The 27,500-nt window shown below is 46.8% G+C and overlaps 2 protein-coding genes across 6 annotated transcripts in view; both read left to right on the top strand.

Annotated features, from left to right (window-relative positions):
• The window catches only part of lrch3 (leucine-rich repeats and calponin homology (CH) domain containing 3), a 38,056-nt gene extending 14,718 nt beyond the window's left edge, over window positions 1-23,338 (top strand). Inside the window, exons 5-20 of one of the 5 annotated variants that reach the window (XM_030066546.1) lie at window positions 209-345; window positions 791-900; window positions 3,138-3,231; window positions 3,337-3,445; window positions 5,352-5,497; window positions 5,589-5,644; window positions 8,303-8,348; window positions 9,293-9,427; window positions 9,827-9,871; window positions 12,488-12,559; window positions 13,335-13,365; window positions 13,652-13,765; window positions 13,857-13,981; window positions 15,661-15,798; window positions 15,887-15,964; window positions 22,889-23,338. In XM_030066546.1, the coding sequence (XP_029922406.1) occupies window positions 209-345; window positions 791-900; window positions 3,138-3,231; window positions 3,337-3,445; window positions 5,352-5,497; window positions 5,589-5,644; window positions 8,303-8,348; window positions 9,293-9,427; window positions 9,827-9,871; window positions 12,488-12,559; window positions 13,335-13,365; window positions 13,652-13,765; window positions 13,857-13,981; window positions 15,661-15,798; window positions 15,887-15,964; window positions 22,889-23,032 (1,580 nt within the window). In that variant the 3' untranslated portion in view covers window positions 23,033-23,338. Of the gene's footprint in view, window positions 1-208; window positions 346-790; window positions 901-3,137; window positions 3,446-5,348; window positions 5,498-5,588; window positions 5,645-8,302; window positions 8,349-9,292; window positions 9,428-9,826; window positions 9,872-10,185; window positions 10,240-12,487; window positions 12,560-13,334; window positions 13,366-13,651; window positions 13,766-13,856; window positions 13,982-15,660; window positions 15,799-15,886; window positions 15,965-22,888 lie in introns of all 5 variants that reach the window. The other 4 variants (XM_030066545.1, XM_030066542.1, XM_030066543.1 and 1 more) reach the window with 4 other exon arrangements.
• The window catches only part of LOC115369788 (NACHT, LRR and PYD domains-containing protein 12-like), a 322,926-nt gene that overhangs the window by 78,508 nt on the left and 216,918 nt on the right, over window positions 1-27,500 (top strand). The window lies entirely within an intron of this gene.

Here is a 27,500-nt window from a genome sequence, read left to right as displayed (position 1 = left end):
TGCAGCTTTAGAATAACCAGCCAGATACAAACTGGGAGCTTTGTCTTTTGTTTTTGACTCAAACAACACAAGAAAAACAAATGATATACAGTGAAAATCTAAAATTTTAAAATTGTGTGTGTGTGTGTGTGTGTGTGTGTGTGTGTGTGTGTGTGTGTGTGTGTGTGTGTGTGTGTGTGTGTGTGTGTGTGTGTGTGTGTGTGTGCAGAGCTGGCCGAGCTCCCTCTGGTGCGTCTGGATTTCTCCTGTAACAAGGTGACGTCCATCCCCGTCTGCTACAGACGCCTCACACAGCTCCAGACCATCGTCCTGGACAACAACCCCCTGCAGACCCCCCCCGCACAGGTACACACACACACACACACACACACACACACACACACACACACACACACAGATGACCACAGCAAACAGGTGAGATCTGTCAAAACGTCAGCAGAAAACCTCAAAAAACACATTGTAGATTAAATCTTTTTCAAAAAAAAATGTTCATATCATGTTTTTTTTTTTTTTTTTTAGTTTTAAGAGACTGTTTTTGTGATTTGATTTGATTTGATTATCTTGTTTCACTGTTTCTGTTTTCAGTTTTCCTCACACAAACAAGAGCAGTACAGACTGGGTGTGTTCTGCTGTCCTGTGTTTTATTCTCTTTGGGTTGGAGTCGACAGAATGAACACACTACCTGTTACACTCTCTACACACACGAGCCAAGCTGCTGACCTCCACTCTCCCTGTCTGCGTGCGTGCGTGTGTGTGTGTGTGTGTGTGTGTGTGTGTGTGTGTGTGTCAGATCTGTATAAAGGGGAAAGTTCACATATTCAAGTACCTGAACCTGGAGGCCAGCAAGACGACGCCTGAGCTGCCCGACTACGACAGGAGACCCCTGGCCTTCAGCTCCTGGTCAGACATGTTCACCTCAGCACACACACACACACACACACACACACACACACACACACACACACACACACACACACACACAACAACAGATGTGCAGTTCTAGCAGATTCCATCAGGATCTGGGCCTCATTTATAAAACTGTGGATTTCACACATACAGTGGTGGAGAAAAGTTTTCGGACACCCTTAAAATTTTACACAATCTCAAATATGATCATGAAATATTTGTGGAAAAATCTTTTTTGGTGTTTCAAAAGGTGTGGCTGCATTAGACAGATACAAACAAATACAAATGATATTTTTTTGTTTATTGTTTACAAGAAAAACTAACAACACTAAATTCTTGACAGTTTAAATATGTCAGTTCTCAACACTGTCGGCATCAAAGTCAACAAATAACGGAGAATGTGTTCAAAACTGAACAAAAAATAAATAAATAAACCATCACATCATCAAATTAATATTTAGTAGTCCCACCATTGGCACGTAGTAGAGCTCTAATCCTGGCTGGCATGTTCCCACGAGCCTTTCACACTGTTGAGGGGTAATCTTGTCCCATTCTTCTTGAATTACTGCTTTTAATTCTTCTAAATTCTTTGGTTTACGCTTTGAAACAGACCTTTTGATAATCCACCACAGATTTTCAGTGGGGCTCATGTCCGGGGGTTGAGCTGGCCACTCTAAGACCTGGATGCTGTGCTCCTGCAGCCAAGCTCTGCTGGCCTTGGATGTGAGGCGAGGGGCATTATCTTGCTGAAACATCCAGTTTTTACCTCAACAGAACAGTGCACGGGCAGAAGGGGGAATGTGGGTTTCGAGAACGGTACAATACTTGGCAGAGTTCATTGTGCCATCACAGACAGTGAGATGACCAACACCAGCAGCACTCATGATCCCCAAACCATGATACTGCCTCCACCATGCCTGACAGTAGGTACTGTACATGCTGGAGATAATGCTTCGCCTGGCCTTCTGCGTATCCTCACATTAGCAGGAGGAAGATAAAGCCACAGAATCTTCTTCCAGTTCCTGGACGCCGGGCTAACCTCTGTCTCTCATTGATCAGGGGATTCTTGATAGCCTTGTAGGACCTTAAGCCATGATCTAAAAGTCAGCCACGTGCAGTGCGGGTGGAACACTGGACACCAGTTTGGTTTGACCTCTGCTGCTGAAGCTCCTGTGATGTCATTGGGTGGTTTTGCCTGCACATGCGGATCAGGATGCGGTCATTTCTTGCTGAAGAAACCCTTGGACGGCCAGATCTTGGTTTGTCTTCCAAGCTGTTGGTTTGTCTGTATTTCTGCAGAGTGGATCCAACTGCTGAAGGACTGCATCTGCACTTCCTGGCTATCTGGCGGCAGCTGTGCCCTTCCTGGCTGAGAATCTTTATCTTCAGGCGTGTTTCCTGTGTTAGGTTCCTTGTTTTAGCCATTTTTGTGTCTGAAGAACTTTCAGATGTGCTGCTTTATATAGACACCAAGCTTGGCAACAAAAATTGTGTCTTTTAATAAAAAGAACGACCTTCATCACTGGTACCAAAATGACCCAATACTCCAAATTTCTTATGTATTTTTAGGATTTGTTTAGTATTTTGGCTGTGACTGGACTAAAAGAAATTGCACTTGAAGACCTAAGAGTGATTTGTTAATGTAATATTTCACAAATGCATGGGCTGTCCCAAAACTTTTTTCCACCACTGTAAGGTGTTAGGTAAGCACAATACAGGAAATACACGTACACCAAAAAATATTCATATTTGTAAAATATTGCGTATGAACACCTGCACACAGTCCCCTTTAAAGGAATACCCCAATATTTTGGACAAAATTCTCTTTTCCCAACGTCCCCAGACTGAGACCAGATGTTGGACACCAGTTCCACCTCTGGACGTCCACTGGTTCAGTTCCTATGGGTAGCATTGCCTGTTAGCTTAGCATAAAGACTTGAAGTCTATGGGAGTTGTTAGCCTGGCTCCTCCCAGCAGCTCTGAGGCGTCTGATTCACACAGAGGATCACGTGGAGCTGAAACACACAGCTTGGGATTAAAAAAAACCTCTCTCTCTCTCTCTCTCTCTGTGTGTCTCTCTCTCTCTGTCTCTCTGTCTCTCTCTCTCTCTCTCTCTCTCTCTCTCTCTGTCTGTCTGCCTGTCTCTCTCTGTCTCTGTCTCTCTCTCTCTCTCTCTCTCTCTCTCTCTCTCTCTCTCTCTCTCTGTCTCTCTCTCTCTCTCTCTCTCTCAGTGTGGAAGAGCTCTACCCCGGTCGCCCCTACGGAGCGCTGGACTCCGGCTTCAACAGCGTTGACAGTGGAGACAAGAGATGGTCGGGCAACGAGGTCAGACACACGCACGCACACACACACACACACACACACACACACAGTGCATCCTTCAGCTCTGCTTCCTGTCCACCTGTGACCTCACTTCCTGTGTGTGTGCAGCCGGCCGAGGAGCTGTCGGAGCTGCCGATGCGCGTGGCCGAGATCACCAGAGAGCAGCGGCACCGCGACGGACGGGCGGCGGGAGGCCCCCTGCTGGCCAACGGCACACGTCAGACACCTTTCATTACCCTAAAGTCTGGAATACTGCACCTTTAATATTTAATATTTACCCTAAAGTCTGGAATACAGCACCTTTAATATTTACCCTAAAGTCTGGACTACAGCACCTTTAATATTTACCCTAAAGTCTGGAATACAGCACCTTTAATATTTAATATTTACCCTAAAGTCTGGACTACAGCACCTTTAATATTTAATATTTACCCTAAAGTCTGGACTACAGCACCTTTAATATTTACCCTAAAGTCTGGAATACAGCACCTTTAATATTTAATATTTACCCTTAAGTCTGGACTACAGCACCTTTAATATTTACCCTAAAGTCTGCACTACAGCACCTTTAATATTTACCCTAAAGTCTGGAATACAGCACCTTTAATATTTAATATTTACCCTAAAGTCTGGATTACAGCACCTTTAATATTTAATATTTACCCTAAAGTCTGGACTACAGCACCTTTAACATTCCTTAAAGTCTGGATTACAGCACCTTTAATATTTAACATTTACCCTAAAGTCTGGACTACAGCACCTTTAATATTTAACATTTACCCTAAAGTCTGGACTACAGCACGTTTAATATTTAACATTTACCCTAAAGTCTGGAATACAGCACCTTTAATATTTAACATTTACCCTAAAGTCTGGAATACAGCACCTTTAATATTTAACATTTACCCTAAAGTCTGGACTACAGCACCTTTAATATTTACCCTAAAGTCTGGAATACAGCACCTTTAATATTTAATATTTACCCTAAAGTCTGGACTATAGCACCTTTAATATTTACCCTAAAGTCTGGAATACAGCACCTTTAATATTAATATTTACCCTAAAGTCTGGACTACAGCACGTTTAATATTTAATATTTACCCTAAAGTCTGGAATACAGCACCTTTAATATTTAATATTTAACCTAAAGTCTGGACTATAGCACCTTTAATATTTACCCTAAAGTCTGGAATACAGCACCTTTAATATTTAATATTTACCCTAAAGTCTGGAATACAGCACCTTTAATATTTAATATTTACCCTAAAGTCTGGACTATAGCACCTTTAACATTTAATATTTACCCTAATGTCTGGGCTACAGCACCTTTAATATTTAACATTTACCCTAAAGTCTGGAATACAGCACCTTTAATATTTACCCTTAAGTCTGGACTACAGCACCTTTAATATTTAACATTTACCCTAAAGTCTGGACTATAGCACCTTTAATATTTAACATTTACCCTAAAGTCTGGACTATAGCACCTTTAATATTTAACATTTACCCTAAAGTCTGGACTATAGCACCTTTAATATTTACCCTAAAGTCTGGACTACAGCACCTTTAATATTTAATATTTACCCTAAAGTCTGGACTATAGCACCTTTAATATTTACCCTAAAGTCTGGACTACAGCACCTTTAATATTTAATATTTACCCTAAAGTCTGGACTACAGCACCTTTAATATTTAACATTTACCCTAAAGTCTGGAATACAGCACCTTAAATATTTACCCTTAAGTCTGGACTATAGCACCTTTAATATTTAACATTTACCCTAATGTCTGGACTACAGCACCTTTAATATTTAACATTTACCCTAAAGTCTGGACTATAGCACCTTTAATATTTAACATTTACCTTTAAAGTCTGGACTATAGCACCTTTAATATTTACCCTTAAGTCTGGACTACAGCACCTTTAATATTTAATATTTACCCTAAAGTCTGGACTACAACATCTGATGACAGATCTTGACCAGCCTGTTGCTCCTCCTTTTCCCTCTGTTCTTCCTCGTTTCTCCTCCTGTTCCTCCTCTTGTCCCCCTTCCTCTTGCTCCTCCTCCTGCTCCTCCTCCTGTTCCTCCTCCTCGTCGTTCCCTCTGCCCCTCCTGCAGTAGACCTGGAGCTGGAGCAGATAGACTTCATCGACAGCTGTGCCGGAGAGGAGGAGGAGGAGGAGGCGAGGAGTCGAGGAGGCGCGGCGGACAGCGTCAGCCTCAGCTCCCAGTTCATGGCGTACATCGAGAGGCGCATCACCCGGGAGGTAGGAAGCCAGCGGTTTGAGGGGCGGGGCTCTGAGATCAGTGACGAGTGAAGCAGGAATCAGCTGATTAATCTTCTGTCTGTGTGTTCAGGGCTCTCCGGTCAAAACCAGCTCCTCCAGGTCAGAGGACGCCAGGAGACACAACAGGTACACACACACAGCACAGGTACACACGCAGTATAGATATCAGGGATCAACTGATATTCATTTTTCAGGGTCATTGATGATTATTAGTAATCCAGGACACTGATACATGTTGTTTCGGGCTGATAGTTATTTGTAGTAAATTTGAAAATTGCAGTGCCAGAATTATAGTTTTTTGAAACACCAACACAAACCTTACTTTGAATTTAAAAAAAAGATTAATTAACATTATTATCTTAACAAAAAATAAAGAATACAACTCAAAAATAACCTAAAATCTTGTAAAAAAAAAACAAAAAAACAAAAAAAAACTTAAACTACCGTATTGATCTGAATATAAGACGATATTTTTTCCATTGAAAATGCCCTGAAAAAACACCCTCGTCTTATATTGGGGGTCTAAGCAAATACACATGTATTGTACTTGCATATGTTCCGTGCTTAAATACAGCACACTTCCCCCGCTCTGGCACGGTGGGGGGGGTGTGCTCCAGCACGGTACGGGCGTTCATGCACGAGCACATGCACGGTCACGCACGCAGCGGGCGAACGTGGATACAACGTAAATCATGCAACTTTCCTCCTGCCTCCGCAAAATCGATTAATGCGCGGCGCGATTACCGGCGATTGGCCGCGTCGCGCAATCAATAATCAACCGTGTTGTCTGTGTCGCCGTCCATGGTGCTGCTGCAACCGCGTATAAACAAATGTTGATTTATGATGAAAGGTATATATGGCAGTCTGTGTGCGCCGCGCACCTGTCAGATCCGGCAGACTTGACCGGGTGGGCGCGGTGCCTCGGTCGGCACCGGGCGGCATCAGGTGGGCCGGCCGGTGTGCGCCGCCACCCGGTTGAATGTGGCAGCCAGCTGACGTGCCGCTCCGGCTGTCAGTTGGACGCTCTCTGAAGTTACCTCTGAAACTGTTAAGGTAAATAAACATCCCTTAACCCCGGCCATGAGTGCAATGTGAGACGGTGGCGGTCTCAGAAAGAAGAGCTAAAAAAATGCCCACAGCCAGAGAAGGGCTTCTCGTGGTCCACAAACTGGTCGATTCAACGAGACTGACAGGAGGGTGTGCGATTTTGTGAATGAGAAATGATAAATTCTGAATATGGGCCTTGCTCATCAGCCGGGAGCGGCAGTCGGTCGGTCCCTGGTGGATCCATCCAGAAATACTTGAAAATACAGTTTGCAGCCTCCAGTGAGTGTGAATGATGTCCATCAGCAGCGTGTTGAGGGGAGGCTGCAGCGCTGCAGCGCCCCCTGCAGGTGGTGATCATACAGGATGTCAGTGATTGGTTAGATGTGCCCTCTGAGGCGGGACGTCCTGTCTGAGTGTGTGAAGACCGACTGGAAAAAAACATTTACTAGGAACTGCTTCCCGTTCACAAATTAAACAAATTCTCTGCTTTGATCCAACCAGTTCATGTTTACATCTTGTCAAAATCAGAAATCAGAATCAGAAATATTTTATTGATCCCTGAGGGGAAATTGCAGTTGCTCAAATTTACAAGAGAAAACTATATATAAGCATAAGACATAGATGATAAGATAAGATGATTATGATTAGATGATAAGAAATAGATAAGAAAAATAAGAAATATAAAGATATGTGCTTTAGATAGCAGAGAGAGACAGGAGAGGCTCGAACACGAGGCGTCCCCTGGATTTAATATGAAGGGCGATTTCATATCACCATGGGGAATGAACAAAATGTCATCTGCAAGCTAGCAGCCAGCGGCGTGATGTTTTGAAGCAAAACGCCGCAGGAGGCGTGGTCTGCAGTGACTGGACCAGCTCAAGGGCCTTGGTAGGTATTTCTCCAGCGGTTTCCCCCGCTTTGTTTCTGTGGCTGCCATCTTTGTGGTTTTGTTGTGCATTCGTTGGAGACGTTCTCGTCCTGGCGGATGATAAACGATTCAGGCTCGGGCTTTGGCGGCTGCTGTCTTTAGCCCCTCGTCCCATACGCAGCTGCACGTCCCACCGGGCCCTCAGGCTGTTTGGAGCGCTTGGTTTTCTGAAAGTCTGCCTCCGTTTTTTCACCACTCCAGTGAAAACAGTTTTGCTGCTGATAATCTTGGGTTAGGATTAGACTTTCAACAGACAGCGGGATCGGCTGATCAGCTGATGGGCGGGTCTTTAGTGTTGTGGTTAAGCTCCACACGCAGGCCGACACCACAGGGTTCACCCTCCCTGTTTTCCACAGTGCCATAAAACTGAGTGAGAGCCCGGGTCAGCTCCACTTTGGGGATTGTGTTCTCGGCCCGGGTCTCAGGGCAGCGACCGGACCACACCGTCTGTCTGACGGTGCGACCGGTCAGATGGTCTTAGCCCACCCACTAAATCAAAGTTTACAACAAAATCTGACATTTTGAGGCAATGTGCAGGCTGGAAGCTGATTGGTGCCTTCACGCTGAAGCTGTAATGCGGTCACAGGTGTTTATTTTACGACTTCAAACACGACTCAGCCAATCACAGCCAAGGACGGGAGCAGAGCGCTAACAGACTGTAAACTGGTGAGACGGTCCAACGGCAGAGAAACATTTACCAACACTGACGGTCTAACATCTCCTCCTGTCTGTCTGCCTGTCTGTCCCTCTCTCTCTGTCTCCCTGCCTGTCTCCCTGCCTGTCTGTCTGTCTGCCTGTCTGTCTGTCAGGAGTGTGGTTGACGGTGTGACGGTGCCCTCCGGCTCTCATAATCAGGTAAAGACACCCTGCGGTCTGTAAATGTGGTCCAGCTGTTGCTGAGTCACGCTCTCTTTAAGGGGATGGTCAACGAAAATCTGTTATTTTTGTCTCCAAACTCATTCTGAACTTTACAAAATGATATCGCAAACCAAATTTATTATTTTCAGTCTATGGTTTTCATCATAGAACTCCAGTGCACCTGAGCTGAGGTGGCTCTCAGGTGTCACCTGTACAGACAGTCTGAACAGTCCAGCAGCAGCCCTGCTTTCTTTTTTATCATCTAATGGATTTGAAATATTCTTCTGGAATGAGTTTGGTGATACAGTCAAAGTGAACCTTTTGCTTTTCAATCAGTTTTGAGGTGAATGTCGACATAATTTGGGGGGAAATTTCAAATACGTCCCTCGATAATTATCACCTACTTATTGTGAAATTGGCGACGCGCTCTCCTTAAAACATGCCGTCACTGCAAGGCCCTGAGATTTTACTGATCCTTCCTTACTTTATTTATCTCCCCTGGTTTTACTTGGACGAATCAAAACAAATCCTATTTTTATTTTGTTTTATTGCATTTTATTGTTCAGCTATTGACTTAATATTATTTTTACTGTTTCTTGTCTGTTTTTATCTCTGTGAATCATTATACACAGAGATTGTTATTATTATTATTATTGTTATTATTATTGTTAGCAGTAGTAGTAGTATTATCTAACCCTGAACACAGCAGAACCTGTTATGGTGCTGGAATGAACCTTTAAGAAAGTGTGGAATGTTCCAGATGCAGAATTTAAAGAACCTTTTAGTAACCAAACTGGGATCTGCTGATTTCTGATGTACCTTTTTTTTTAAAAATGGATTTTATTTAGTTTTTCAAGGTTGTTCCATGCAGCGTTTGAAGCATCAGTGTGTAGTCAGGTGAGTGTGTTGGTGTAGTGACAGCCTGCTCTTCCTGTCCTCAGAGAGCGGGGGCGGGGCCAGCAGGGGGCGGCGTGGAGCGGGTGAGGCGGGAGGCCCAGCTGGCGGCTCTGAGGTACGAGGAGGAGAGGCAGAAGTCACGCTCGCTGCAGAGAGACGCCGTCATCAGCTTCGTCAAGGTGAGACCACACGGCTGCAGCTGATCGATTTCCTCATTACGTCACCGATCGATCCCATTTCCCATTAACGAATGAAGGGTGTGTCGTGTGTAAAGTGTGAAAAATGAAGGCCGAAGCGATGTCTTCATATGTCCTCTCATCCTCAAACGCAACCAAAAAACCTCAAATTATTGATTAGATAAAGATATGAAAAGAGAAAAGGAAGAGAGGCGGAGCATCTCAGTGAAGCTGACATCTGACGGCGGCTGGTGTTTTTACCAGAGAAATGATTAAAAACAACAATTTCAACAGTTAAAATACACCTTTTGCTGAACAGCTGATCAGTTAACTGACTACTTGTTTATTTTATGGTGGTAAATCTGGTCTTGAATGAATGCTAACAGTCACACTGTCTTTCAGCATAAAGCAGCTCAGAGTCCAACCAAGTCCAGTCCAGACAGCGAGGTGAGGCTGCACACACTCTGCTTCCTGTCTGTGCTGCATGTTCAGTGGCTGTGTGTGTGTTATCTGTACCTGTCAGCACCTCAGGCTCCACCCCCCCCCCCCACACACACACCCACACACACACACACACCCACACCCCCACTCCTGTTCCTGAAAAATAATCTTGAAAAAGAAAATGGCTCTAGACGAGGTTTTCTGCCTCCCCTCCCCCCACCATGACGCCTGTTCACCCCTCATGTCACGTCTGTGTCTGTGTGTCTCTGTGCGTGCGTGTGCGTGCGTGCGTGTGTGTGTGTGTGTGTGTGTGTGTTCAGAATGTTTACCCCTCCAGACGCTCCACCCACACAGATGACTCCGCCCTCTTCATGGTAAGAGCTCGGTGACGCCCGCCCCAAAAACTGTACTAACGAGCCAACGATGTCAATCTTTCTTTATTAGTCCACGACTAAAACACATGGATGTGAATCTGATTTGTCCAAAGTCACTGAAACAGGTGCACATGTGCAATAAACAGGTGCACATGTGCAATAAACAGGTGCACATGTGCAATAAACAGGTACACATGTGCAATAAACAGTTACACATGTGCAATAAACAGGTACGCATGTGCAATAAACAGTTACACATGTGCAATAAACAGTTACACATGTGCAATAAACAGGTACACATGTGCAATAAACAGGTACACATGTGCAATAAACAGGTGCACATGTGCAATAAACAGGTGCACATGTGCAATAAACAGTTACACATGTGCAATAAACAGGTACGCATGTGCAATAAACAGGTACGCATGTGCAGTGAACTGGCACACATTGTACACCTGTGCAGTACACATGTGCAGTAAACAAGTATGCAAGTGCTGTACACAGGTACATGTGCAGTAAACAAGTTCACACAGTACACATGTTGTAAATATGTACATGTGCAGTAAACAGGTACACATGGTGCACGTGCTGTACACAGGTACATGTGCATTAAACAGGTACACGTGCTCTACACTGGTACATGTGCAGAAAACAGGTACACGTGTGCAGTAAACAGTACATGTGCTCTACACTGGTACATGTGCAGAAAACATGTACATGTGCAGTAAACAGGTACACATGGCACACGTGCTGCACACAGGTACATGTGCAGTAAAACGAGCACTTACCTGCATTGCATGACCAGTAAATTTAACTGCACGTGCACCATTTTTTTATCGCACATGTGCACCTGTCTGCTGCACATTTCACTGCACATGTACACCTGTCTGCTGCACATTTCACTGCACATGTACACCTGTCTGCTGCACATTTCACTACACATGTACACCTGTCTGCTGCACATTTCACTACACATGTACACCTGTCTGCTGCACATTTCACTGCACATGTACACCTGTCTACTGCACATTTCACTGCACATGTACACCTGTCTGCTGCACATTTCACTACACATGTACACCTGTCTGCTGCACATTTCACTGCACATGTATACCAGTTCACTGAACATTTCACTGCACATTTACCCCAGTTTACTGCACATGTTCAGCTGTCATGGTGACGCTGTGCAAATCAGACTGGCGGTCTCTGGCCTGTCTGACTGCTCTGGTCTCTGGCCTGTCTCACTGCTCTGGACTCTGGCCTGTCTCACTGCTCTGGTCTCTGGCCTGTCTCACTGCTCTGGTCTCTGGCCTGTCTCACTGCTCTGTGAACTGTCCTGCAGTGGACTACCTGTTACCTGCTAACCCACACACAGCATGCACATTTACTACATGCATGCTGTCAAACCCACACACACACACACACACACACACACACCTCCACCTGACCAACCAATCAGTCAGTCCCGCCATCATGATAGCCCCGCCCACCCCCTGCTCGCCCCCCCTCCACATTTACAGTTTGGAGAAGAGGAGATGTGATTATTGATAATTTGCTGATTAAAAAACAGGACCTGCATGTCCACTGGTGCAGCAGAGGATCTTGGGAAATGGTGTTTTCCAGCTGATAACAGACTCTGTCTCCTGGCCTCGTGCTTAGATGGCGGCGGCGGCGGCACCAATGAGACGCCGTCAGCGCTGTGATGTCATGTTGCGGCTGCATTAACGCTCTCTTCTGCCCTGTCCTCTGCTCTCATCCCTTCATCCTTTTCTACTTTTGACTTGCTTTGTTTGTTTTTCTTGTTTTATTTTCTCTCTGTTCTCGTGTTTTTTTTGTTTTGTTTTGTTTTTTGTCCCTTTCTGCTTCTGTTTTTGCTCTTCGGTTAGTTTTTCCTTCCGTTTGCCGTTTTTTTTTCCCTCCTTGTCTGTTTGTCTGTGTGTGTGTGTGTCAGTGTGTCCTGGTGTTTGAGATAGACACTGATACCAACACTATAAAGAGAAGGCCTGGTACACACAGACAGGTGACACACACACACACACACACACACACACACACACACAGGCTGTGCACAGTGGGTTTCTCTCATTCTCCCCTGAGTTCTGGTTTCCTTTCTGTTTAAATTTAATTTTCCATCCTTTTATTTCTGTCACTTTTTCCCTCTCTCTCCATCTTCCTTTTTTCCCCTCTGTCTGTCTGTCTTCCTGTCTGTCTGTCTGTCTGTCTGTCTGTCTTCCTGTCTGTCTCTCAGTCTCTCACTGGAGTGTCTATAGACGGGTGTTGTTCTCATCCTGCAGACAGCTCCACCTCCTGTCCGCTGCAGGTACTGCATGCTGCTGCCTGTCTGTCTGTCATCAGCGCTGCTCATGTGGTGAATAAAGGAATGAATTTTGTGTTTTGGTGTCACCGTTTGGCCCGTCCTGCCTGGGACTACAAGACGCTGCTGTTAGTCAGCAAAAAAAAAAAAAAAAAAAAAAAACAGAAGCTTCATCCGGTGTTAATAAACATTCAGAAATAGATCAGCCAGTCAGAGAATAAAGCTCTCTTTATATTCTGATGAAGAGCGCTCTTCTTCACCTCTCAGACCTTCTCCACATCATCAGAGAACTTAAATGTCTTATTTTTTCACTTGACTGAGAAAAACACTCTGACGTTCACAGTAACAAGGAAATTTTTTTTAAAAAATGAAAAAAGAAATGGATTTCATTTTGTACATTATTTAAATGTCACATTAAGCATGTTTTCACGTTTTCATCCTCATATCAGGATCCTGAGGTTCATGAGAAAGAAACTGCAGTCAAATTGAACTGTAGTTCAGTTGAGCAGCAGGTCCCTTTACTGGTTCAAACCCATCCTGACCTGTCTGTCTCTCTCTGACCTGTCTCTCTCTCTCTGACCTGTCTGTCTCTCTCTGACCTGTCTGTCTCTCCCTGACCTGTCTGTCTCTCTGACCTGTCTGTCTCTCCCTGACCTGCCTGTTTGTTGCGTGAAACTGTCTCATTAGAAGATGCTGATCACTGAGAGGATGTGAACCTGTCTGTCTCTCTGTCTGTCAGTGAGACAGGTCACTAACTGTCTGTGTTGTGTTTGTCCCGCAGGGTGAGGAGCGAACTGCCCTATCGCCTACAGGTAAGACCACACACACACACACACACACACACACACACACTGCTGACACACTCGCACTGCATCATGGGACATTGTGATGTCACGCTTCAGCTGGGAGGATACAGATGAGTCGCTGTGATGTCACAGCTGCATGCAGAGGCACCTGGCAGGTGGTAACCATAGAAACGGCAGTGCGGTGGCAGGCAGAGGGATGTTTTCTCGGGTCAGAGGTCTCACTCTGACAGACACGACACTCTTCACTGTTTCTGATGCCTCCATTTTGACTCCATCCCTCCTTTCCTTCCAGCCAATCAGTCGCCCTCTTACCCCAGCTCTGGGGGCGTGGCCTCCTGCCGGGCGGCCAGTCAGAGACCGGAGAGCTTCCTATATCGGCTCGGCCAGCGGGAGGAGAAGAAGAGAGGTAGGAGCAGGACGCCTCCTCGCGGTGAGAGACGCTCCCTTAACATCTGCTCCCTCAGCCTCACAGCTGCTGTCTCCTCTCTGTCCTGCAGGGGACGCTGCTGCTCCTCAGCCAGAGGAGCCCCCTGCTGCTCCTGCTGCTCCTGCTGCTCCTGCTGCTCCTGCTGCTCCTGCTCTGGTGGGGCAGGAGGCCGAGCTGGTGGAGCAGCTCCGCAAGGTAAGGCACACCCACTCCTCTCACACCGAGTCATGAAGGCAGTGTGAGAGGAGCACATTTACACTCAGATTCAGTGCCAGCATGACCTGTGATGATGATGATGATGATGATGATGATGACGATGATGATGATGATGAGTAATATTCAGGCTCCCAGGAACAGAATGCTTTTGTTTTGACAGTTTCTCTGCTGTTAATAAATCCTGGATCCTGAAGTGGAGCCGTTAACCCTTTGACACCTCAGCAGATTCATGTGGTTTCTTTGAAAAACAGCTTCACAAGAAATGAGCCAAAAATGTGCACAAAAATATTTAAAGGTTACAAGGACTGGACTGAAAAAATAGCAAAGAAATGACCTGAAATGTTCCCAAAGATTTTTTCCTGTAATGTAATTTGAAGTATATCATAATAGTAATTAGAAATATGGTTTTCTGGACGTTTTCCCGTGTCTTAAAATAATGTTCGAACCATTTTCTCTTCTTATTTATTTTTCTTGGATTTATACATTTATTTAAGCTCATTTTTCAGGTCTTTTTTTTTTTTTGAACAGTTTATTTATTGAAATTTTCAGGCAGAATACATTGTTTCAGAGTGAATACAACATTAATTGTTAACACCCCCCTCCCTCCCCCACGGACAAGAGTGGGACAAAAAAATTCAACAGTGATAATTAAAATAATGAGAACGAAAACAACAACAACGACAATAGTAGTAATAGTAATAATAATAAAAAAAACAAACAAAAAAAAACAATAATAATAAATAAATAAGTAAATTTAAAAAAAATAAATAAATAAAAATTAAAAAAAATTGAGAAAAAAGATAAATAAGACAAATTAAAAGAACAGTACAACAAATTAAGTTACAGCAACAGTAATGACCCATACACCTGTAAAGAGTGCACTATAGAGATAAGACAAGACATGTAGAGGACCAAGGACGTCATCTATAGGAGCAGGTCTATTATGTAAAAAGGTTATAAATCCTCCCCAACATTTATCAAAGACTGATGGTTTTCTCTTTAGATTAAACATAATCTTCTCTGATGGCAAGTATGACGTCAGTTCTTTAAGCCATAGAGAGATACCAGGGGGGTCCTCGCTTTTCCAGTTGATAGCTATACATTTGTTAGCTGCAATTAGGGCTCATCTGATGAAGCGAGTGTTGACCCTCATATTAACTGGTAAAATTGACAGGTCCCCTAAAAGTGTCAGCCGTGGATTGGCTGGGATCCCCACTAAACCTTTGACGGTGTTCAGAATAGATCTCCAGTACTGCTCCAAACATCTACAAGTCCAGAACATATGGAGAAGGGATCCTATTTCAGTCTTACACCCAGGACAGCATTCAGAGTGGTTACTACTTATCTTGTGTAGATGGTGAGGTGTCAAGTAAACCCTGTGTATGATATTAAACTGTAAAGGTTTGTGTCTGGTGTTATAGGAGAATGATTGAGAGCTACTACAAATTTCCTTCCGCTCAGAGTCCTCGAAAGCAGAGTCAGTGTCCGTTTCCCACTGAAGTTTTGCATTAACAGCTTTATTTTCTGTCAGGCCCGTTTTTTCAGGTCATTTTAACCGTTTTACTAATTTCTCTCACATTTTGGGTTCATTTCTTGCTGAGTTTCTGAGAGAAGAGGTTTCGGGGGTTAAAGGTCCTGACGTCTGCGTCTCTCTGCAGAACATCGAGGCTCGTCTCAAGGTGTCGTTGCCTAGCGACCTGGGAGCGGCGCTGACGGACGGGGTGGTGCTGTGTCACCTGGCCAATCACGTGCGCCCGCGCTCCGTCCCCAGCATCCACGTCCCCTCCCCCGCAGTGGTGAGTGCAGCTGCTAGGAACTCTGGGAAACCCGACGTCGACGTGCAGACGCTGATAAAGCGTTTTGTGTCTCTGTGTGTGTCTGCAGCCTAAACTCACCATGGCCAAATGTCGACGAAACGTGGAGAACTTCCTGGAGGCGTGTCGCAGGATCGGCGTTCCACAGGTAACACACACACACACACACACACACACACACACACACACACACACAGATGTATTATGGTAGCTCCCTGCAGGACGTGACGTGGAAACAGCTGAGCGTTAGGCGACTGTCTGTGTCTCTAACCAAATGTGACTGAAGCCTGGAGGAAAACACACGGAGAGGACGGTGATGTCACCGCAGCAACGCAACACACACGCCTCCACGTCCCCACACTGACACCAGATGTTAAACATCTGTTCCTCCTCTGCATTTCCTGTTAGCTTAGCACAAAAAACTATCTGATTCAAACCACTGCAGTCTTTTTATAAATTTAAATCTTCCAGTGGTTTCTTGGGGTCTTCCTCTAAAGAGCTCATCCACAGAGTCACCAGAACCTCACAGCCTCTGCTCTGCTCTGCTCTGCTCTGCTCTGCTCCGCCGTCTGGGAACGCCGGGCCGCTCCACACCCAGCCTCACATCGATGAAGAGGCGAGGAGAACCGGCTGGAGATCTCCTGGCCCTCCTGGCTCTCCTGGCCCTCCTGGCCCTCCTGGCCCTCCTGGCTCTCCTGGCTCTCCTGGTTCTCCTGGTTCTCCTGGCTCTCCTGGCTCTCCTGGCCCTCCTGGCCCTCCTGGCTCTCCTGGCTCTCCTGGTTCTCCTGGCTCTCCTGGCTCTCCTGGCCCTCCTGGCCCTCCTGGCTCTCCTGGCTCTCCTGGTTCTCCTGGCCCTCCTGGCTCTCCTGGCCCTCCTGGCCCTCCTGGCTCTCCTGGCTCTCCTGGCCCTCCTGGCTCTCCTGGCTCTCCTGGCCCTCCTGGCCCTCCTGGCCCTCCTGGCCCTCCTGGTTCTCCTGGCTCTCCTGGTTCTCCTGGCTCTCCTGGCTCTCCTGGCTCTCCTGGCCCTCCTGGCCCTCCTGGTCAGTCTGAGCTCAGCACCTGTACCGAGCTGTGTGAGAGAGTTTCAGGTGTGACTGCGGCTGAAATGCTGTGACATCATCGTCCACTTCCTGTTGTTTTCCTCCCAGAGCCTCTCAGCAAACAAACTGAACTAACCTCTCTCTCTCTCTCTCTCTCTCTCTCTCTCTCTCTCCCTCTCTCTCTCTCTCTCTCTCTCTCATCTCCATCCATCTTCTGTTCGACCAATCCGTCTCTCTGTTCTGTTTTTGATCCTTTGCCATGTCCATCCCATCCCCACACACACACACACACACACACACACACACACACACACACACACACACACACACACACACACACACAGGAGAGTTTGTGCTCAGTGGGGGAGGTTCTGGATGGGAAAGGGGGCGGGGTTTATGGGACAGTGGGTGTGTTGCTGTCCATGGCTCCGCCCCTGATGGGCGCCTCCCCTCCGGCCCAGCTGGCCGGCTTCGCCCTCTTCTATCTGTCAATCATGTCCGTGCTGTGTGCCATCTACTGCCACCTGGCACCGCACATCTGACCTGAGCTCACCTCACCTGCATGCTGCTAGTCCACACACACACACACACACACACACACACACACACACACACACACAGGCCCACAGGGGGAGGCAGTTGGTCCTGGGGCTGATGGGACGTCCCTTGTTTCAGACAGGATCTCACAGCCGGCGAGAAACAAACCAACATGTGAGCCGTTCCGTTTCCACTAAAGAAACGCAGGTTCTCAGGTGGAACGTTGTTCTCCGCAGGCGCGTTCTCCGGCTGCAGATCATTCCTGTTTTGGCTCCGCTGAGCCCGGGGTGTCCCGTGTCTGGGTTTGGGGTTTAGAAGCAGCCTCCTCCTTAGGCCTCATTTATACTCCTTTAAAAACCAATCAGTCCCATATGAAGACGCTCTGCTCTGTCCTTCACTTCATCCAGTCTGAACCCTTTCAAATCTGAAATAAGTGGATTTGACTTGATTTCTTTCAGGAAATGATCACAAAATGACACCCAAAAATAAAAAATAATAATAATAATAAAAAAAAACATAAAATTGCTACAAAACTACTGACAAACTTGTAAAGAATAACCTAAGTAAGTTATTAAATAAAAAAAGATGAAATTACAAGAAATCTACCTAAAATTGAACAGAGTATTAGCAAAAAAAAAAAAAAAAAAAATCAAGAAAATGACAGAGAAAACGAACAAGAACGTTACCATTAAATTACCACAAAAATATAAAATAAATGAATAAAAATTACAAGAAAGTTACAGCAAAAAGTCTTTAGGAATTAAAAAAATATATATAAATAAATAAAACAAACGGCTTCCATTGGTCGTATCTGGATTTAAGAGAATGTCACGGCATCTGACTCAACATCTGGTAAACCAAGTTCAAACTGCTGCAGCCTCTGTCCAGGCTCCCCGGGCCCCCCTGTCTCCACACACACACACACACACACACACACACACACACACACACACACACACACACACACAGTGTTTTACAGTTCTGTGTATGCTCGTACTCGTTCACCAAGTCTTAAAGCCAGGCTCCCAGTTTGGAGTGGACTAGCAGCATCAAACCAGTGTCACCGCCCGCCCCGCCCACACAGAACACACACCCGTGACCCGAACGCAACCAAACGCACCCAGAACCTCAGACAGTAACAAGCACCGCCCCGCCCGAGAGCCTGGACCCGCACCTCGTCACTCCCAACACGACCGCAGCAACACCTTCTTGGAATAACGGCACATTTTGCAAAAACTTCCAAAATATTATACGTTTTTCCTTCATCCTGTGATAACACCCGAAGAAGAAGAAGAAGGAAGAAGAAGGAAGAAGAAGAAGAACCTTGAGTGTGTTGCACTCGATGTAAAGGAGGAAAGCAGCTGTGGCCTGTTGTGACAGAATGAATCATCACTGACGCCTCAAAAACAAGACAAGTGCTGCTCCTGTTCGCTTTGTCACTGGAACTCATCACCACGCTAAACCAGGCAGTGTTTTTGGAGAGAGACTGTCCTGCAAGCTGAAGGTCCCGAGTTCGATCCCCCGTCACCCCAAGTGCCCTTGAGCATGACGCTGAATCCCCAGCAGCTGCAAGAAAACATGAACTGATCCTCGTGCTGCAAACATCTCAGTGTGACTCCTTTAGTTGTATGATTATGTACCGGGTGGTAGGGGGGTTGATTCTGGATTCAGAGTGTGTGTGTGTGTGTGTGTGTGTGTGTGTGTGTGTGTGTGTGTGTGGCAGAGCTCGTGTGATAGCATCAGCATGTGCACACATGGAGGTTTTATAACAAGGTGCTGTGCTGAGGCTAACTGGCTGATATTTGCTAAGGCAGGTGGCTGGAATACGAGCTGGTGGTTGTATTTCCGCTGATGAATCATACAGTCCGGAGCAGAAATTCAGTGGTATGTCCCTTTAAACCTCCACCTCACCGTGCCAGAAAGGAAGTCCAGGTCCGCCTGCCACAGCGCTGGGATCAGACGGCATGAACTGAACCTGATTTTGAAACGTCCCGGTGTCGCGTCTGAATGTCAGCGTGTTGGTTTGGGGTTTGTTCCACCAAGTCGAGCACGTCCTGTTTTTTCGGCGTTTGTCCACGAGTGTGGCTTCGGACTGTCAGACTGGTGCGTTGGTCAGCCCTCCTCCTCCGCCGCCGCCCGTGGACGTGGCGTTGTGTCCTGAAAGACGCCGTGTGATTGGTCGTGGTCGAACGTGTAGCGAGACGCGGCTCCCAGTTTTTCTGACAAACTGCACATTTATCTGAAACCAGACAGTAAGCTACAGCTGCCAGCTCCGCCCACCGCGTTTAACCAGTATAGAGAAGGAAAGTGAACCAGAGCGCCCCCAGCTGGTCACGCTCACTCCTCTGGGGAAAGATCTGATTTGCACACTGAGCTGCTCCAGAGGTCCACAAACTTCTAAAACAGTGAAAACGATGGACTCAGCAGAGCAAATACTTCTGGTCCAGGATCTGTAATAAAGAGCACAGCAGGAAGTGGGCGTGGCCATTTGTCACAGGACACACCTCCCTGCTCTAGGGAAGTGACTTTTGTCATAGGCCACGCCCCCTTTTGGATTGAAAGGCCTGAAAGTTGACCAGGTGTTCTGTGGGCCAGGTGACACACCTGCTCCACAGGACATTCAGAAGTCCTGTGAGTGTTTGTGGTTGGCTCCGCCCACCGCCACACCCCCACAAGTTTGGCACTTCCTCATTGGATGGCCATTGACCAACCTTCCCACCAGATATGAACAGGAGTCCTGGTCCCGCCCTCTGATGTCACAGGGCGCAGTCAGTGATCAATGTCAGTACCCAGAGCGGATGTATTTGAAAAGGTAGTCGCTTTAAATTAGAATAGAGCTCATTACCAGCCAGCAGTGAAAAAACACACAGCGTTTTAAAATAATTACAATCAACAAAAGAATATTTTTCTAGGGAAAAAGGAAAGTTAATCAATCAGTGTGACTGTTTAATATTCTGTTTTCTAACTGATTCTGATTGGATGCAGGCCTTTGTAAATAAATGACCTTTTATGTCTCTCAAATCAACCACCAGGGGGCGCACCGCCGGCTCGCCCTCCTCCATGAGCAGCAGATCATTTTAGCACTTGATATTTAAATCAAACTGCTGGAGGCTTTAAGTCCCAAAATGTGTTTGGTTCGTCTTGTGAGCCCAAAGCGGCTGAATCGTGAGGCTGCCAGGCCCCGTTGTTTTTAACGTGACCTCAAGTGTTTCTAAGGGTTTCTCCAGACCCAGAGCGTGTGATCCTCCAGCTGACGTCCAAACGGGACGACAGCCGCGGGAGGATTGGTTCCTGCCTGTTGAAGCTCCTCCCCCTGTGCCTTATGATTGGCTGCCTGAGTGTTTTCACCTCAAACTCCCAGAGGTCTGCCGAACAGACTTTTTAAACTTTTATTGATCTGGAAAGAACTGGCAACCTTTAATTAAAAAAAAAAAAAAAAAAAAAAAAAAAAAAAAAACGTCTGTGTTGTTTGTCTGAAAACCTGCAGTGGTGTGTTTGGGCCAATGTACGAGGAAAGAATTACACAGCTGGGGGAGAGGGGGTAATATTCTGGGATAAAAAATTAGATATTCTCTGAGATTAAAATGAGAAAAACTCAAAAGTTTTAGAGAGAATAACTCAATTTCTGAGTCAATTATAGTCACAAATTTATTTAAAAAAAAAAAAACAACAACCTGGAAATATGTTTTCTTTCAGTTGTTTTTGTGGTGAAGATATGGCGTCACTCCACTTTGCTGAATCCAGTTCTTGGTTCCTTGACCAAAAACAAAAAAGTATTAAGAGTTACCGTATTTCACCAATTAATCGCCCGGCCTCAAATAGCCGCCGGGTTCTTATAAACGCCTGGGGTCTGCACCCATTTTGTGTATTAAACGCCCACCCGAATAACCGCCGGGGCGATTATTTGCATTATATTGAGGTAACCCAAAATAAGGCTATTCACCTTATTTTTGCAGAAGTAAACAGTTAGCCGCACAATAACTGTGCGGCACTTCCGTTTTCTGTCAAAATAAGAGCGCTAGCTAACGTTAGAAAAAAAGGGTGTACCGTAATCTTAAATGGACCGACTGTAAATATGTTGGACAGTAACTGTCATCACGATAATGACCTGGTGCAGGTCTGTGCAAAAATAAATAAAGGCCTGCAGCGAATAGCCGTCTGGTTCTTTTAAACGCCCGGGGTCCAAGTTGATTTGGCAAATTAAACGCCCCGGCGATTAATTGGTGAAATACGGTATTTCTCATAATGTTTTTGAGTTTTTCTTGTAAATTTACCAGTTAAATTTCAGAGAATATACAACTTTTATTTTCTTGTTAATTTACATCCCCTAACCCCCCACCGCCCTTCCCTGGCTCTGTAATTTCTTCCCGCCACAATGGCCCTAATATGCCGTCATATAAACCTCTCCTGAGGTATTTATGGCTGAAAAGTAGTTTTCGGGGTGAACTGTCCCTTTAAGGTGTCAGTATCCGGAGGCTCTGTGGTGTTTTTCATTTTTAAAATCCCAGCCAATCGCCTGTTGGGTTTCCCAGCCTGAACCCGGTGACGATGGTCTGGCTGCTTGTGCCAGTCGCTTCCAGACAGTGTGGAGTGAGTGAGGAGGAGGAGGAGGAGGAGGAGGAGGAGGAGGAGGGTGTGTGTGTCGTGTGTGTGTGTGTGTGTGTGCTCTGTCCTCGCTGCTGGAAAATGTTTTTCCCTCTGAGATCCTGCAACAATAAAATCATCTGAAACATCTTGAACTTGATCTTGATTTGCACACATCCTCACTCCCGGCGGCGCCTCAGCAGATTCATTTGATGTCTTTCACAAACCTGGGAAAAGGCTCCGAGCTGTTTAACGAGAAGTGACCGAAACATTAGCCAGAAATTAAATTAAAAAAAACAAAAAAACACACAAACAAAAGGTAAAGTTAAAAAACTAAAGCAAACAAGGAAATAAGATGAAATTAAGTGGACAAAAAAGAAAATCACCTGAAAATTAACCAATACATTTTTTTTCAGTAGCATAATTTCAAATACATGCAAATTGCAAATAATTGCTCATTGCCTTTTTTCCATCTTTTTGAAAGCAATGAATCACCACCAACGCCTACCCCCACCCAACACACACACACACACACACACACACAAAGAGGCTCAACTTGTTGGAAGTGATTCGTCCAAAAACTCTGGCAGCTTTGCCTCCATTTGCTGTTGTGCTGCAGCGCCCCCTGTGGATGGCTCCTGTCACTGCACTGGTGGATCTAAGCCGATATGCTGATGACATTCTCCTGCTGTTCCCTTCATTCTCCTCCTTCATTAGTTTCCATTTGTTTCCATTCATTTTATTATTTGTTGATGTTGCTCCCATGTTTATTTATTGCTGCTCCTCATTATTTTTTTTATCAGCTTTGTTGCCATGGTTACTCGTTTTTTTTTTTTTTTTATTCATTCATTTTGACACACCTTTCCGTTGTGTTTTTCCTTTCGTCTCCCCGTCTCTCCCTGTGTCTGTAGAGTCAGTTGTGTCTTCCTCTCCACATCCTGGAGGAGCGAGGGCTCCCCCAGGTGGCAGGAACCGTCAGCGCCCTGCTGGACCTGGCCCCGCCCAGACACCCTGTCACCACGGCAACCACACCCGGACCCTCACTCGCCATGTAGACGACGCCACCGCACTCTCACACTCTGCCTTCTCCTCCGACACCCTGCGTTTGTTTTGTTCACAGCGCGGCCATGTTGGATCCGCGGCCGCCGGCTAAACGACGATCTGAGCCGAGACACGAGCCGAGCCGCGAGGATCCGGCGCCGCAGCCGCATCACGTCAGCTAATGTTAGCACGCAGCTGCATTAGCATTGTCTCCAGACTAACTGGCTTCAAAACGTTAGCTAATATTAGCAGCAGCACTGCCTTCAAACAGATTAGGTCCATCATGTCAGCTAACGTTAGCGGTTAGCGTTGTGTTTGTGGTCGGCGTCAGATGTGCATGTTTTGAGGTCCGTCTGGAAACGAGGCTCTGCAGAAGGTTCTCCACGTTCTGATGTAAATGCTTTCCGCTGAACAAAAAAAGGTCGAATGGCGGTTCTGCTGCACGTTCTCCAGCTGGAGCTCTGTTGTTTTCCGACTCCGGAGCAGAACGGAGCGGCAGCAGTGTGTTTGCTAGCGTAGCCGCTTGCTAACATTAGCTAACATTGTGTTGTCGGAGTGTCGGCCCTCGTCTGGTTCACGTGGCTCCGCAGAACCCGGATCACACGTGGCTGCTGTGTGATCAAACAAACCCCAAACCCTCTGCCCTGGAGGAACACACACACACACACACACACACACACACACACACACACCTGTCTGTCTGACACACACCTGTCTGTCTGACAGCCACTGACCAGCCTCCCTGACGGACAGACGGACGTCTCTCCTCACTGCAGCCTGCTCTTTGTTCACAGGATTGTTTTATTTTGCACCATGTTATTAATATTATTCTGTGGTTTTTATTATTATTATTATTATTATTATTATTATAACTGCATCTCATTTTTAAATCTGTTTTTTACCGTGGTGTCAGTGACGAGCGCACGCCGCAGCGTCAGGTGACAGGAAGCTGCAGGAAGCGAGCTCATACTGACGACTAGACCTGAAGCCCACAGCCCAGCCTCAACGCAGCGGAATGAGCACAGCCTGCTGAGGGGGCGGGGCGACCAGGGGGCGGGGCGACCGGGGGGGGGGGGGGGGGGGGGGGGGGGGGCGGGGCGAAGGGGCGGCAGGCCATCACCAGCTCAGGAAAACACACGCTCTGTTTCTGAGCTGTTTTCTTGTTTTCTTGTTGAAAACATTTCATTCCTGCTGAGGACGCAGCGTGAACACGGGTTATCACCACGGTTACACATTTACAAGAGGGATCACACACACACACACACACACACACACACACAGACACACTATAATACTCTTGTAAAGGCAGACAGCTGCCACCTGACAGGCTGAGTCACAGCAGCGCCACCAGCTGGCTGATTCCAGAGCTGCAGCTTCTGTCCGCAGTGCTTTAAACTGGAGGTTCAGGCTGATCAGACGTCGCTGATCAAACTTGTGTTCATCAGGTGTCGGTGACGTCGTGCGCGAGCCGCGAGGCGCGAGCCGCGAGGCGAGGGTTAGGGTCCGTCCCGCCTCCTCCGGGAAAAACATTTTCTCCTCACTGAAGTTTTGAGGTTGTGCTCATTTCACCAAATTTCATCCGAGCTGGCTGTGGATATTTATTAATAGTTTAAAAAAAAAAAAAAAAAAAAAAAAACTTTTCTCACTCTACTCCCAGTGTTTCTGATGCATCATGGGACATTTTAGTGTATCACTACTGGTTGCTGTACAGAGGGGAGAGTGAATACTACTCAGTTGACACTAAAAACACAAAGTAGAGCTTAGTATACAGTATGAGAGCTGAGCAGGCTAGTATTCAGTATGAGTACTATGTAGGAGCTAGTACTGCAGCGCATGGCGGCGAGTACTCGGCGTGTGGCGGCGAGGACGCAGGACGGGCTCAGCGCCAGCGGCCCGGTGTTCAGGCTGAGAGAAAACGTGCTGGATTGAAGACAGACGGACTTCCAGTTTTTTTTATCTTTTTAAAAATGTATGTGTACAAATATATACTGTAAATATATATATATATATATATATAAATATATATATATGAAGCTGAAACTTGTGTGTTGCCACGACGACGCGGAGCAACATGGACGCTCAGATGACGCTGTCCCCAGTCGCTGGTCAGAGGACGAGAGAAGAAACTCTAATGAGGTTTGAAGAAGCCGCTGGCGTCGCTGTGGCCCCGCCCCCTGTCCACGCTGCCTTCAGGTCTCTAGGGGAAAGTGGGAGATGCGAGTTTTCCGCTTCAAAATCCAGTTCAGGCCATCTGGCTCCCTGAAGGATACAAGAGACTGATTTTTAACTGAAGCAAATATTTGGTGTTGAAATCTTTCAATTTTAACTTTATTTAAGTCTTTTGGGGGGCGGGGCTTCACAATAAGAGCAGGTGTAATAATAAAAAGTAAATTCCACCAGCAGAGAGACTTGATGTCCTCTGCAGTTTGGGGGAAACACGCATGTATGTATGTGCATGTATGAGTGTCGGCGCCTCCCTACTGGGTTTGAGTATTCATTCGCCTGGGAAAGTAGTTCCCCTCCACTGTGCCAATTTGAATGGATTTACAGTCATTTTAGAGTCGAGCCAGGTAAAAAGCAGGGTTTGGGTTTGGGGCGCTGGCACAGCCGAGCGTGCTGATGCTCAGCTGATGTTTCTGGACAGACGTCACGGTGATTACTGATGGGACGTCTGACACATTTGAGCTTCTCAACATTGCAGCTTTGTCGTTTTTTTTTCCCTGTTTGACCTGAACGCAGCAGCAGCGCCTGAGGGGCGGGGCCAGGATGAGCAGCGGCGTTTGAGTGACGGGGCTCCTCACACACCTGAGCGGCTGTGGCGTTCAGGTGTGCAGAGAGACGCTGTTACATGTTTGTACAGATGTGGTGGTGTTTGACTGCGGCGGCGGCGGCGGCGGGTCATGTGAGCGGACGGCGTGACTGAACCGTTTGACATTCCACACGTTTACATGTACGACAGGAGGACGGACTGCTTCCACCGCCAGACAGCTCTTTCCCGTTTTGTAGTTTTCGTTTTTACACTTTTTTCCCCTGGAAAGTGTCTGAAACCATGTATAGAAGATTGAACACGGCTGTAATGAAGATTTGGAGTTAACTTTAAGTGCATTCAATAAAAACCTTTAAGTGAAGTCTGTTGGTGTTCATGTTGAACTGAGCCGCTCTAACCCTCTGATACCCTGAAGGCTGATTTATGGTTCTGCGGCCTCGGGACGCCGCGTGGCGTGCGCCTCACGCCTCTGCGTCCTGTCCGTCTGTTCCCCGGAAACTAAATTAAACAACGGCAACTTAATTCCCCGCCGATGTTTTATTGTCATGTTTTTAGCTGCACTGACGAGCCTTTTCAAACCTCTGATCTGTGGCGTCAATAAACAGTCATGTTGCTACAAAACTCACTTGTTTTATTTTCTCTGACAAACAAAACAAGCTGCAAAATAACTGAGATGTGCAAACCCTCCGTAAACTACACACACACAGAACCATGAACCAGCCTTAACCCCGCGTGTGACTCAGCACGCGAGGGCCTGGGTGTATCCCACAATGCATCAGGAGTGTGTCTAAAGGAAGAGGCAGTCAAGGTGACAAGACAAATAAAAGTTATATAAAGTTGCTGTAGTCTCTTATATAAGTTCAACTGTTTTATTTCAGTCCATAATCATTTAGTAAAGGTTCTGGGACAGGACGTCCCAGCCGGCTCGGGGAGTTTGGACAGAGCGGATCATCGCCTCCTGCTGAGCCTCAGAGCCGACAGGAAATACAGACCAAGAAGAAGAAAGAGCTCATTTCTTCTTCTTTCCTTTCTTCTTGCCTTCTTTGGCTTTCTTTGGCTTCCTGAAGGGCCCGAGGCCCCGGCGCACCAGGCAGCCCCTCCACCAGGCCTGCAGCTGGGGGCAGAGGGCAGAGGGCAGGGGTCAGAGGTCACGGGTCAGAGGGCAGAGCAGGTGGTCAGGTGATGTGTGTGGATGTGTGCTGTATGATGGTGGTTACCATGGTAGCAGCTCTCCTCTCTGTCTGCTCTCTCTCCCTCCGCCTGCGCAGCCTCTCCTTCTCCTGCCGGTCCTCCTTCACCACCAGGTCCGCCTCCCTGTACTGCCACAGCACGTCCCGTCAGGACACGTCCCGTCACGGCACGTCCCCATCAGGACACGTCCCGTCAGGACACGTCCCGTCACAGGACGTCCCGTCAGGACACGTCCCGTCAGGACACGTCCCGTCACAGGACGTCCCGTCAGGACACGTCCCGTCACGGCACGTCCCGTCAGGACACGTCCCGTCACGGCACGTCCCGTCAGGACACGTCCCGTCAGGACACGTCCCGTCACAGCATGTCCCGTCACGGCACGTCCCGTCACAGGACGTCCCGTCAGGACACGTCCCGTCAGGACATGTCCCGTCACGGCACGTCCCGTCACAGGACGTCCCGTCACAGGACGTCCCGTCAGGACACGTCCCGTCAGGACACGTCACGTCAGGACACGTCCCGTC

This window comes from Myripristis murdjan, chromosome 13 (assembly GCF_902150065.1).
Source record: "Myripristis murdjan chromosome 13, fMyrMur1.1, whole genome shotgun sequence".
NCBI lineage: Eukaryota > Metazoa > Chordata > Actinopteri > Holocentriformes > Holocentridae > Myripristis > Myripristis murdjan.
Note: the sequence above shows the minus strand (reverse complement) of the source record. Positions and strands in the feature narration are given on the sequence as shown.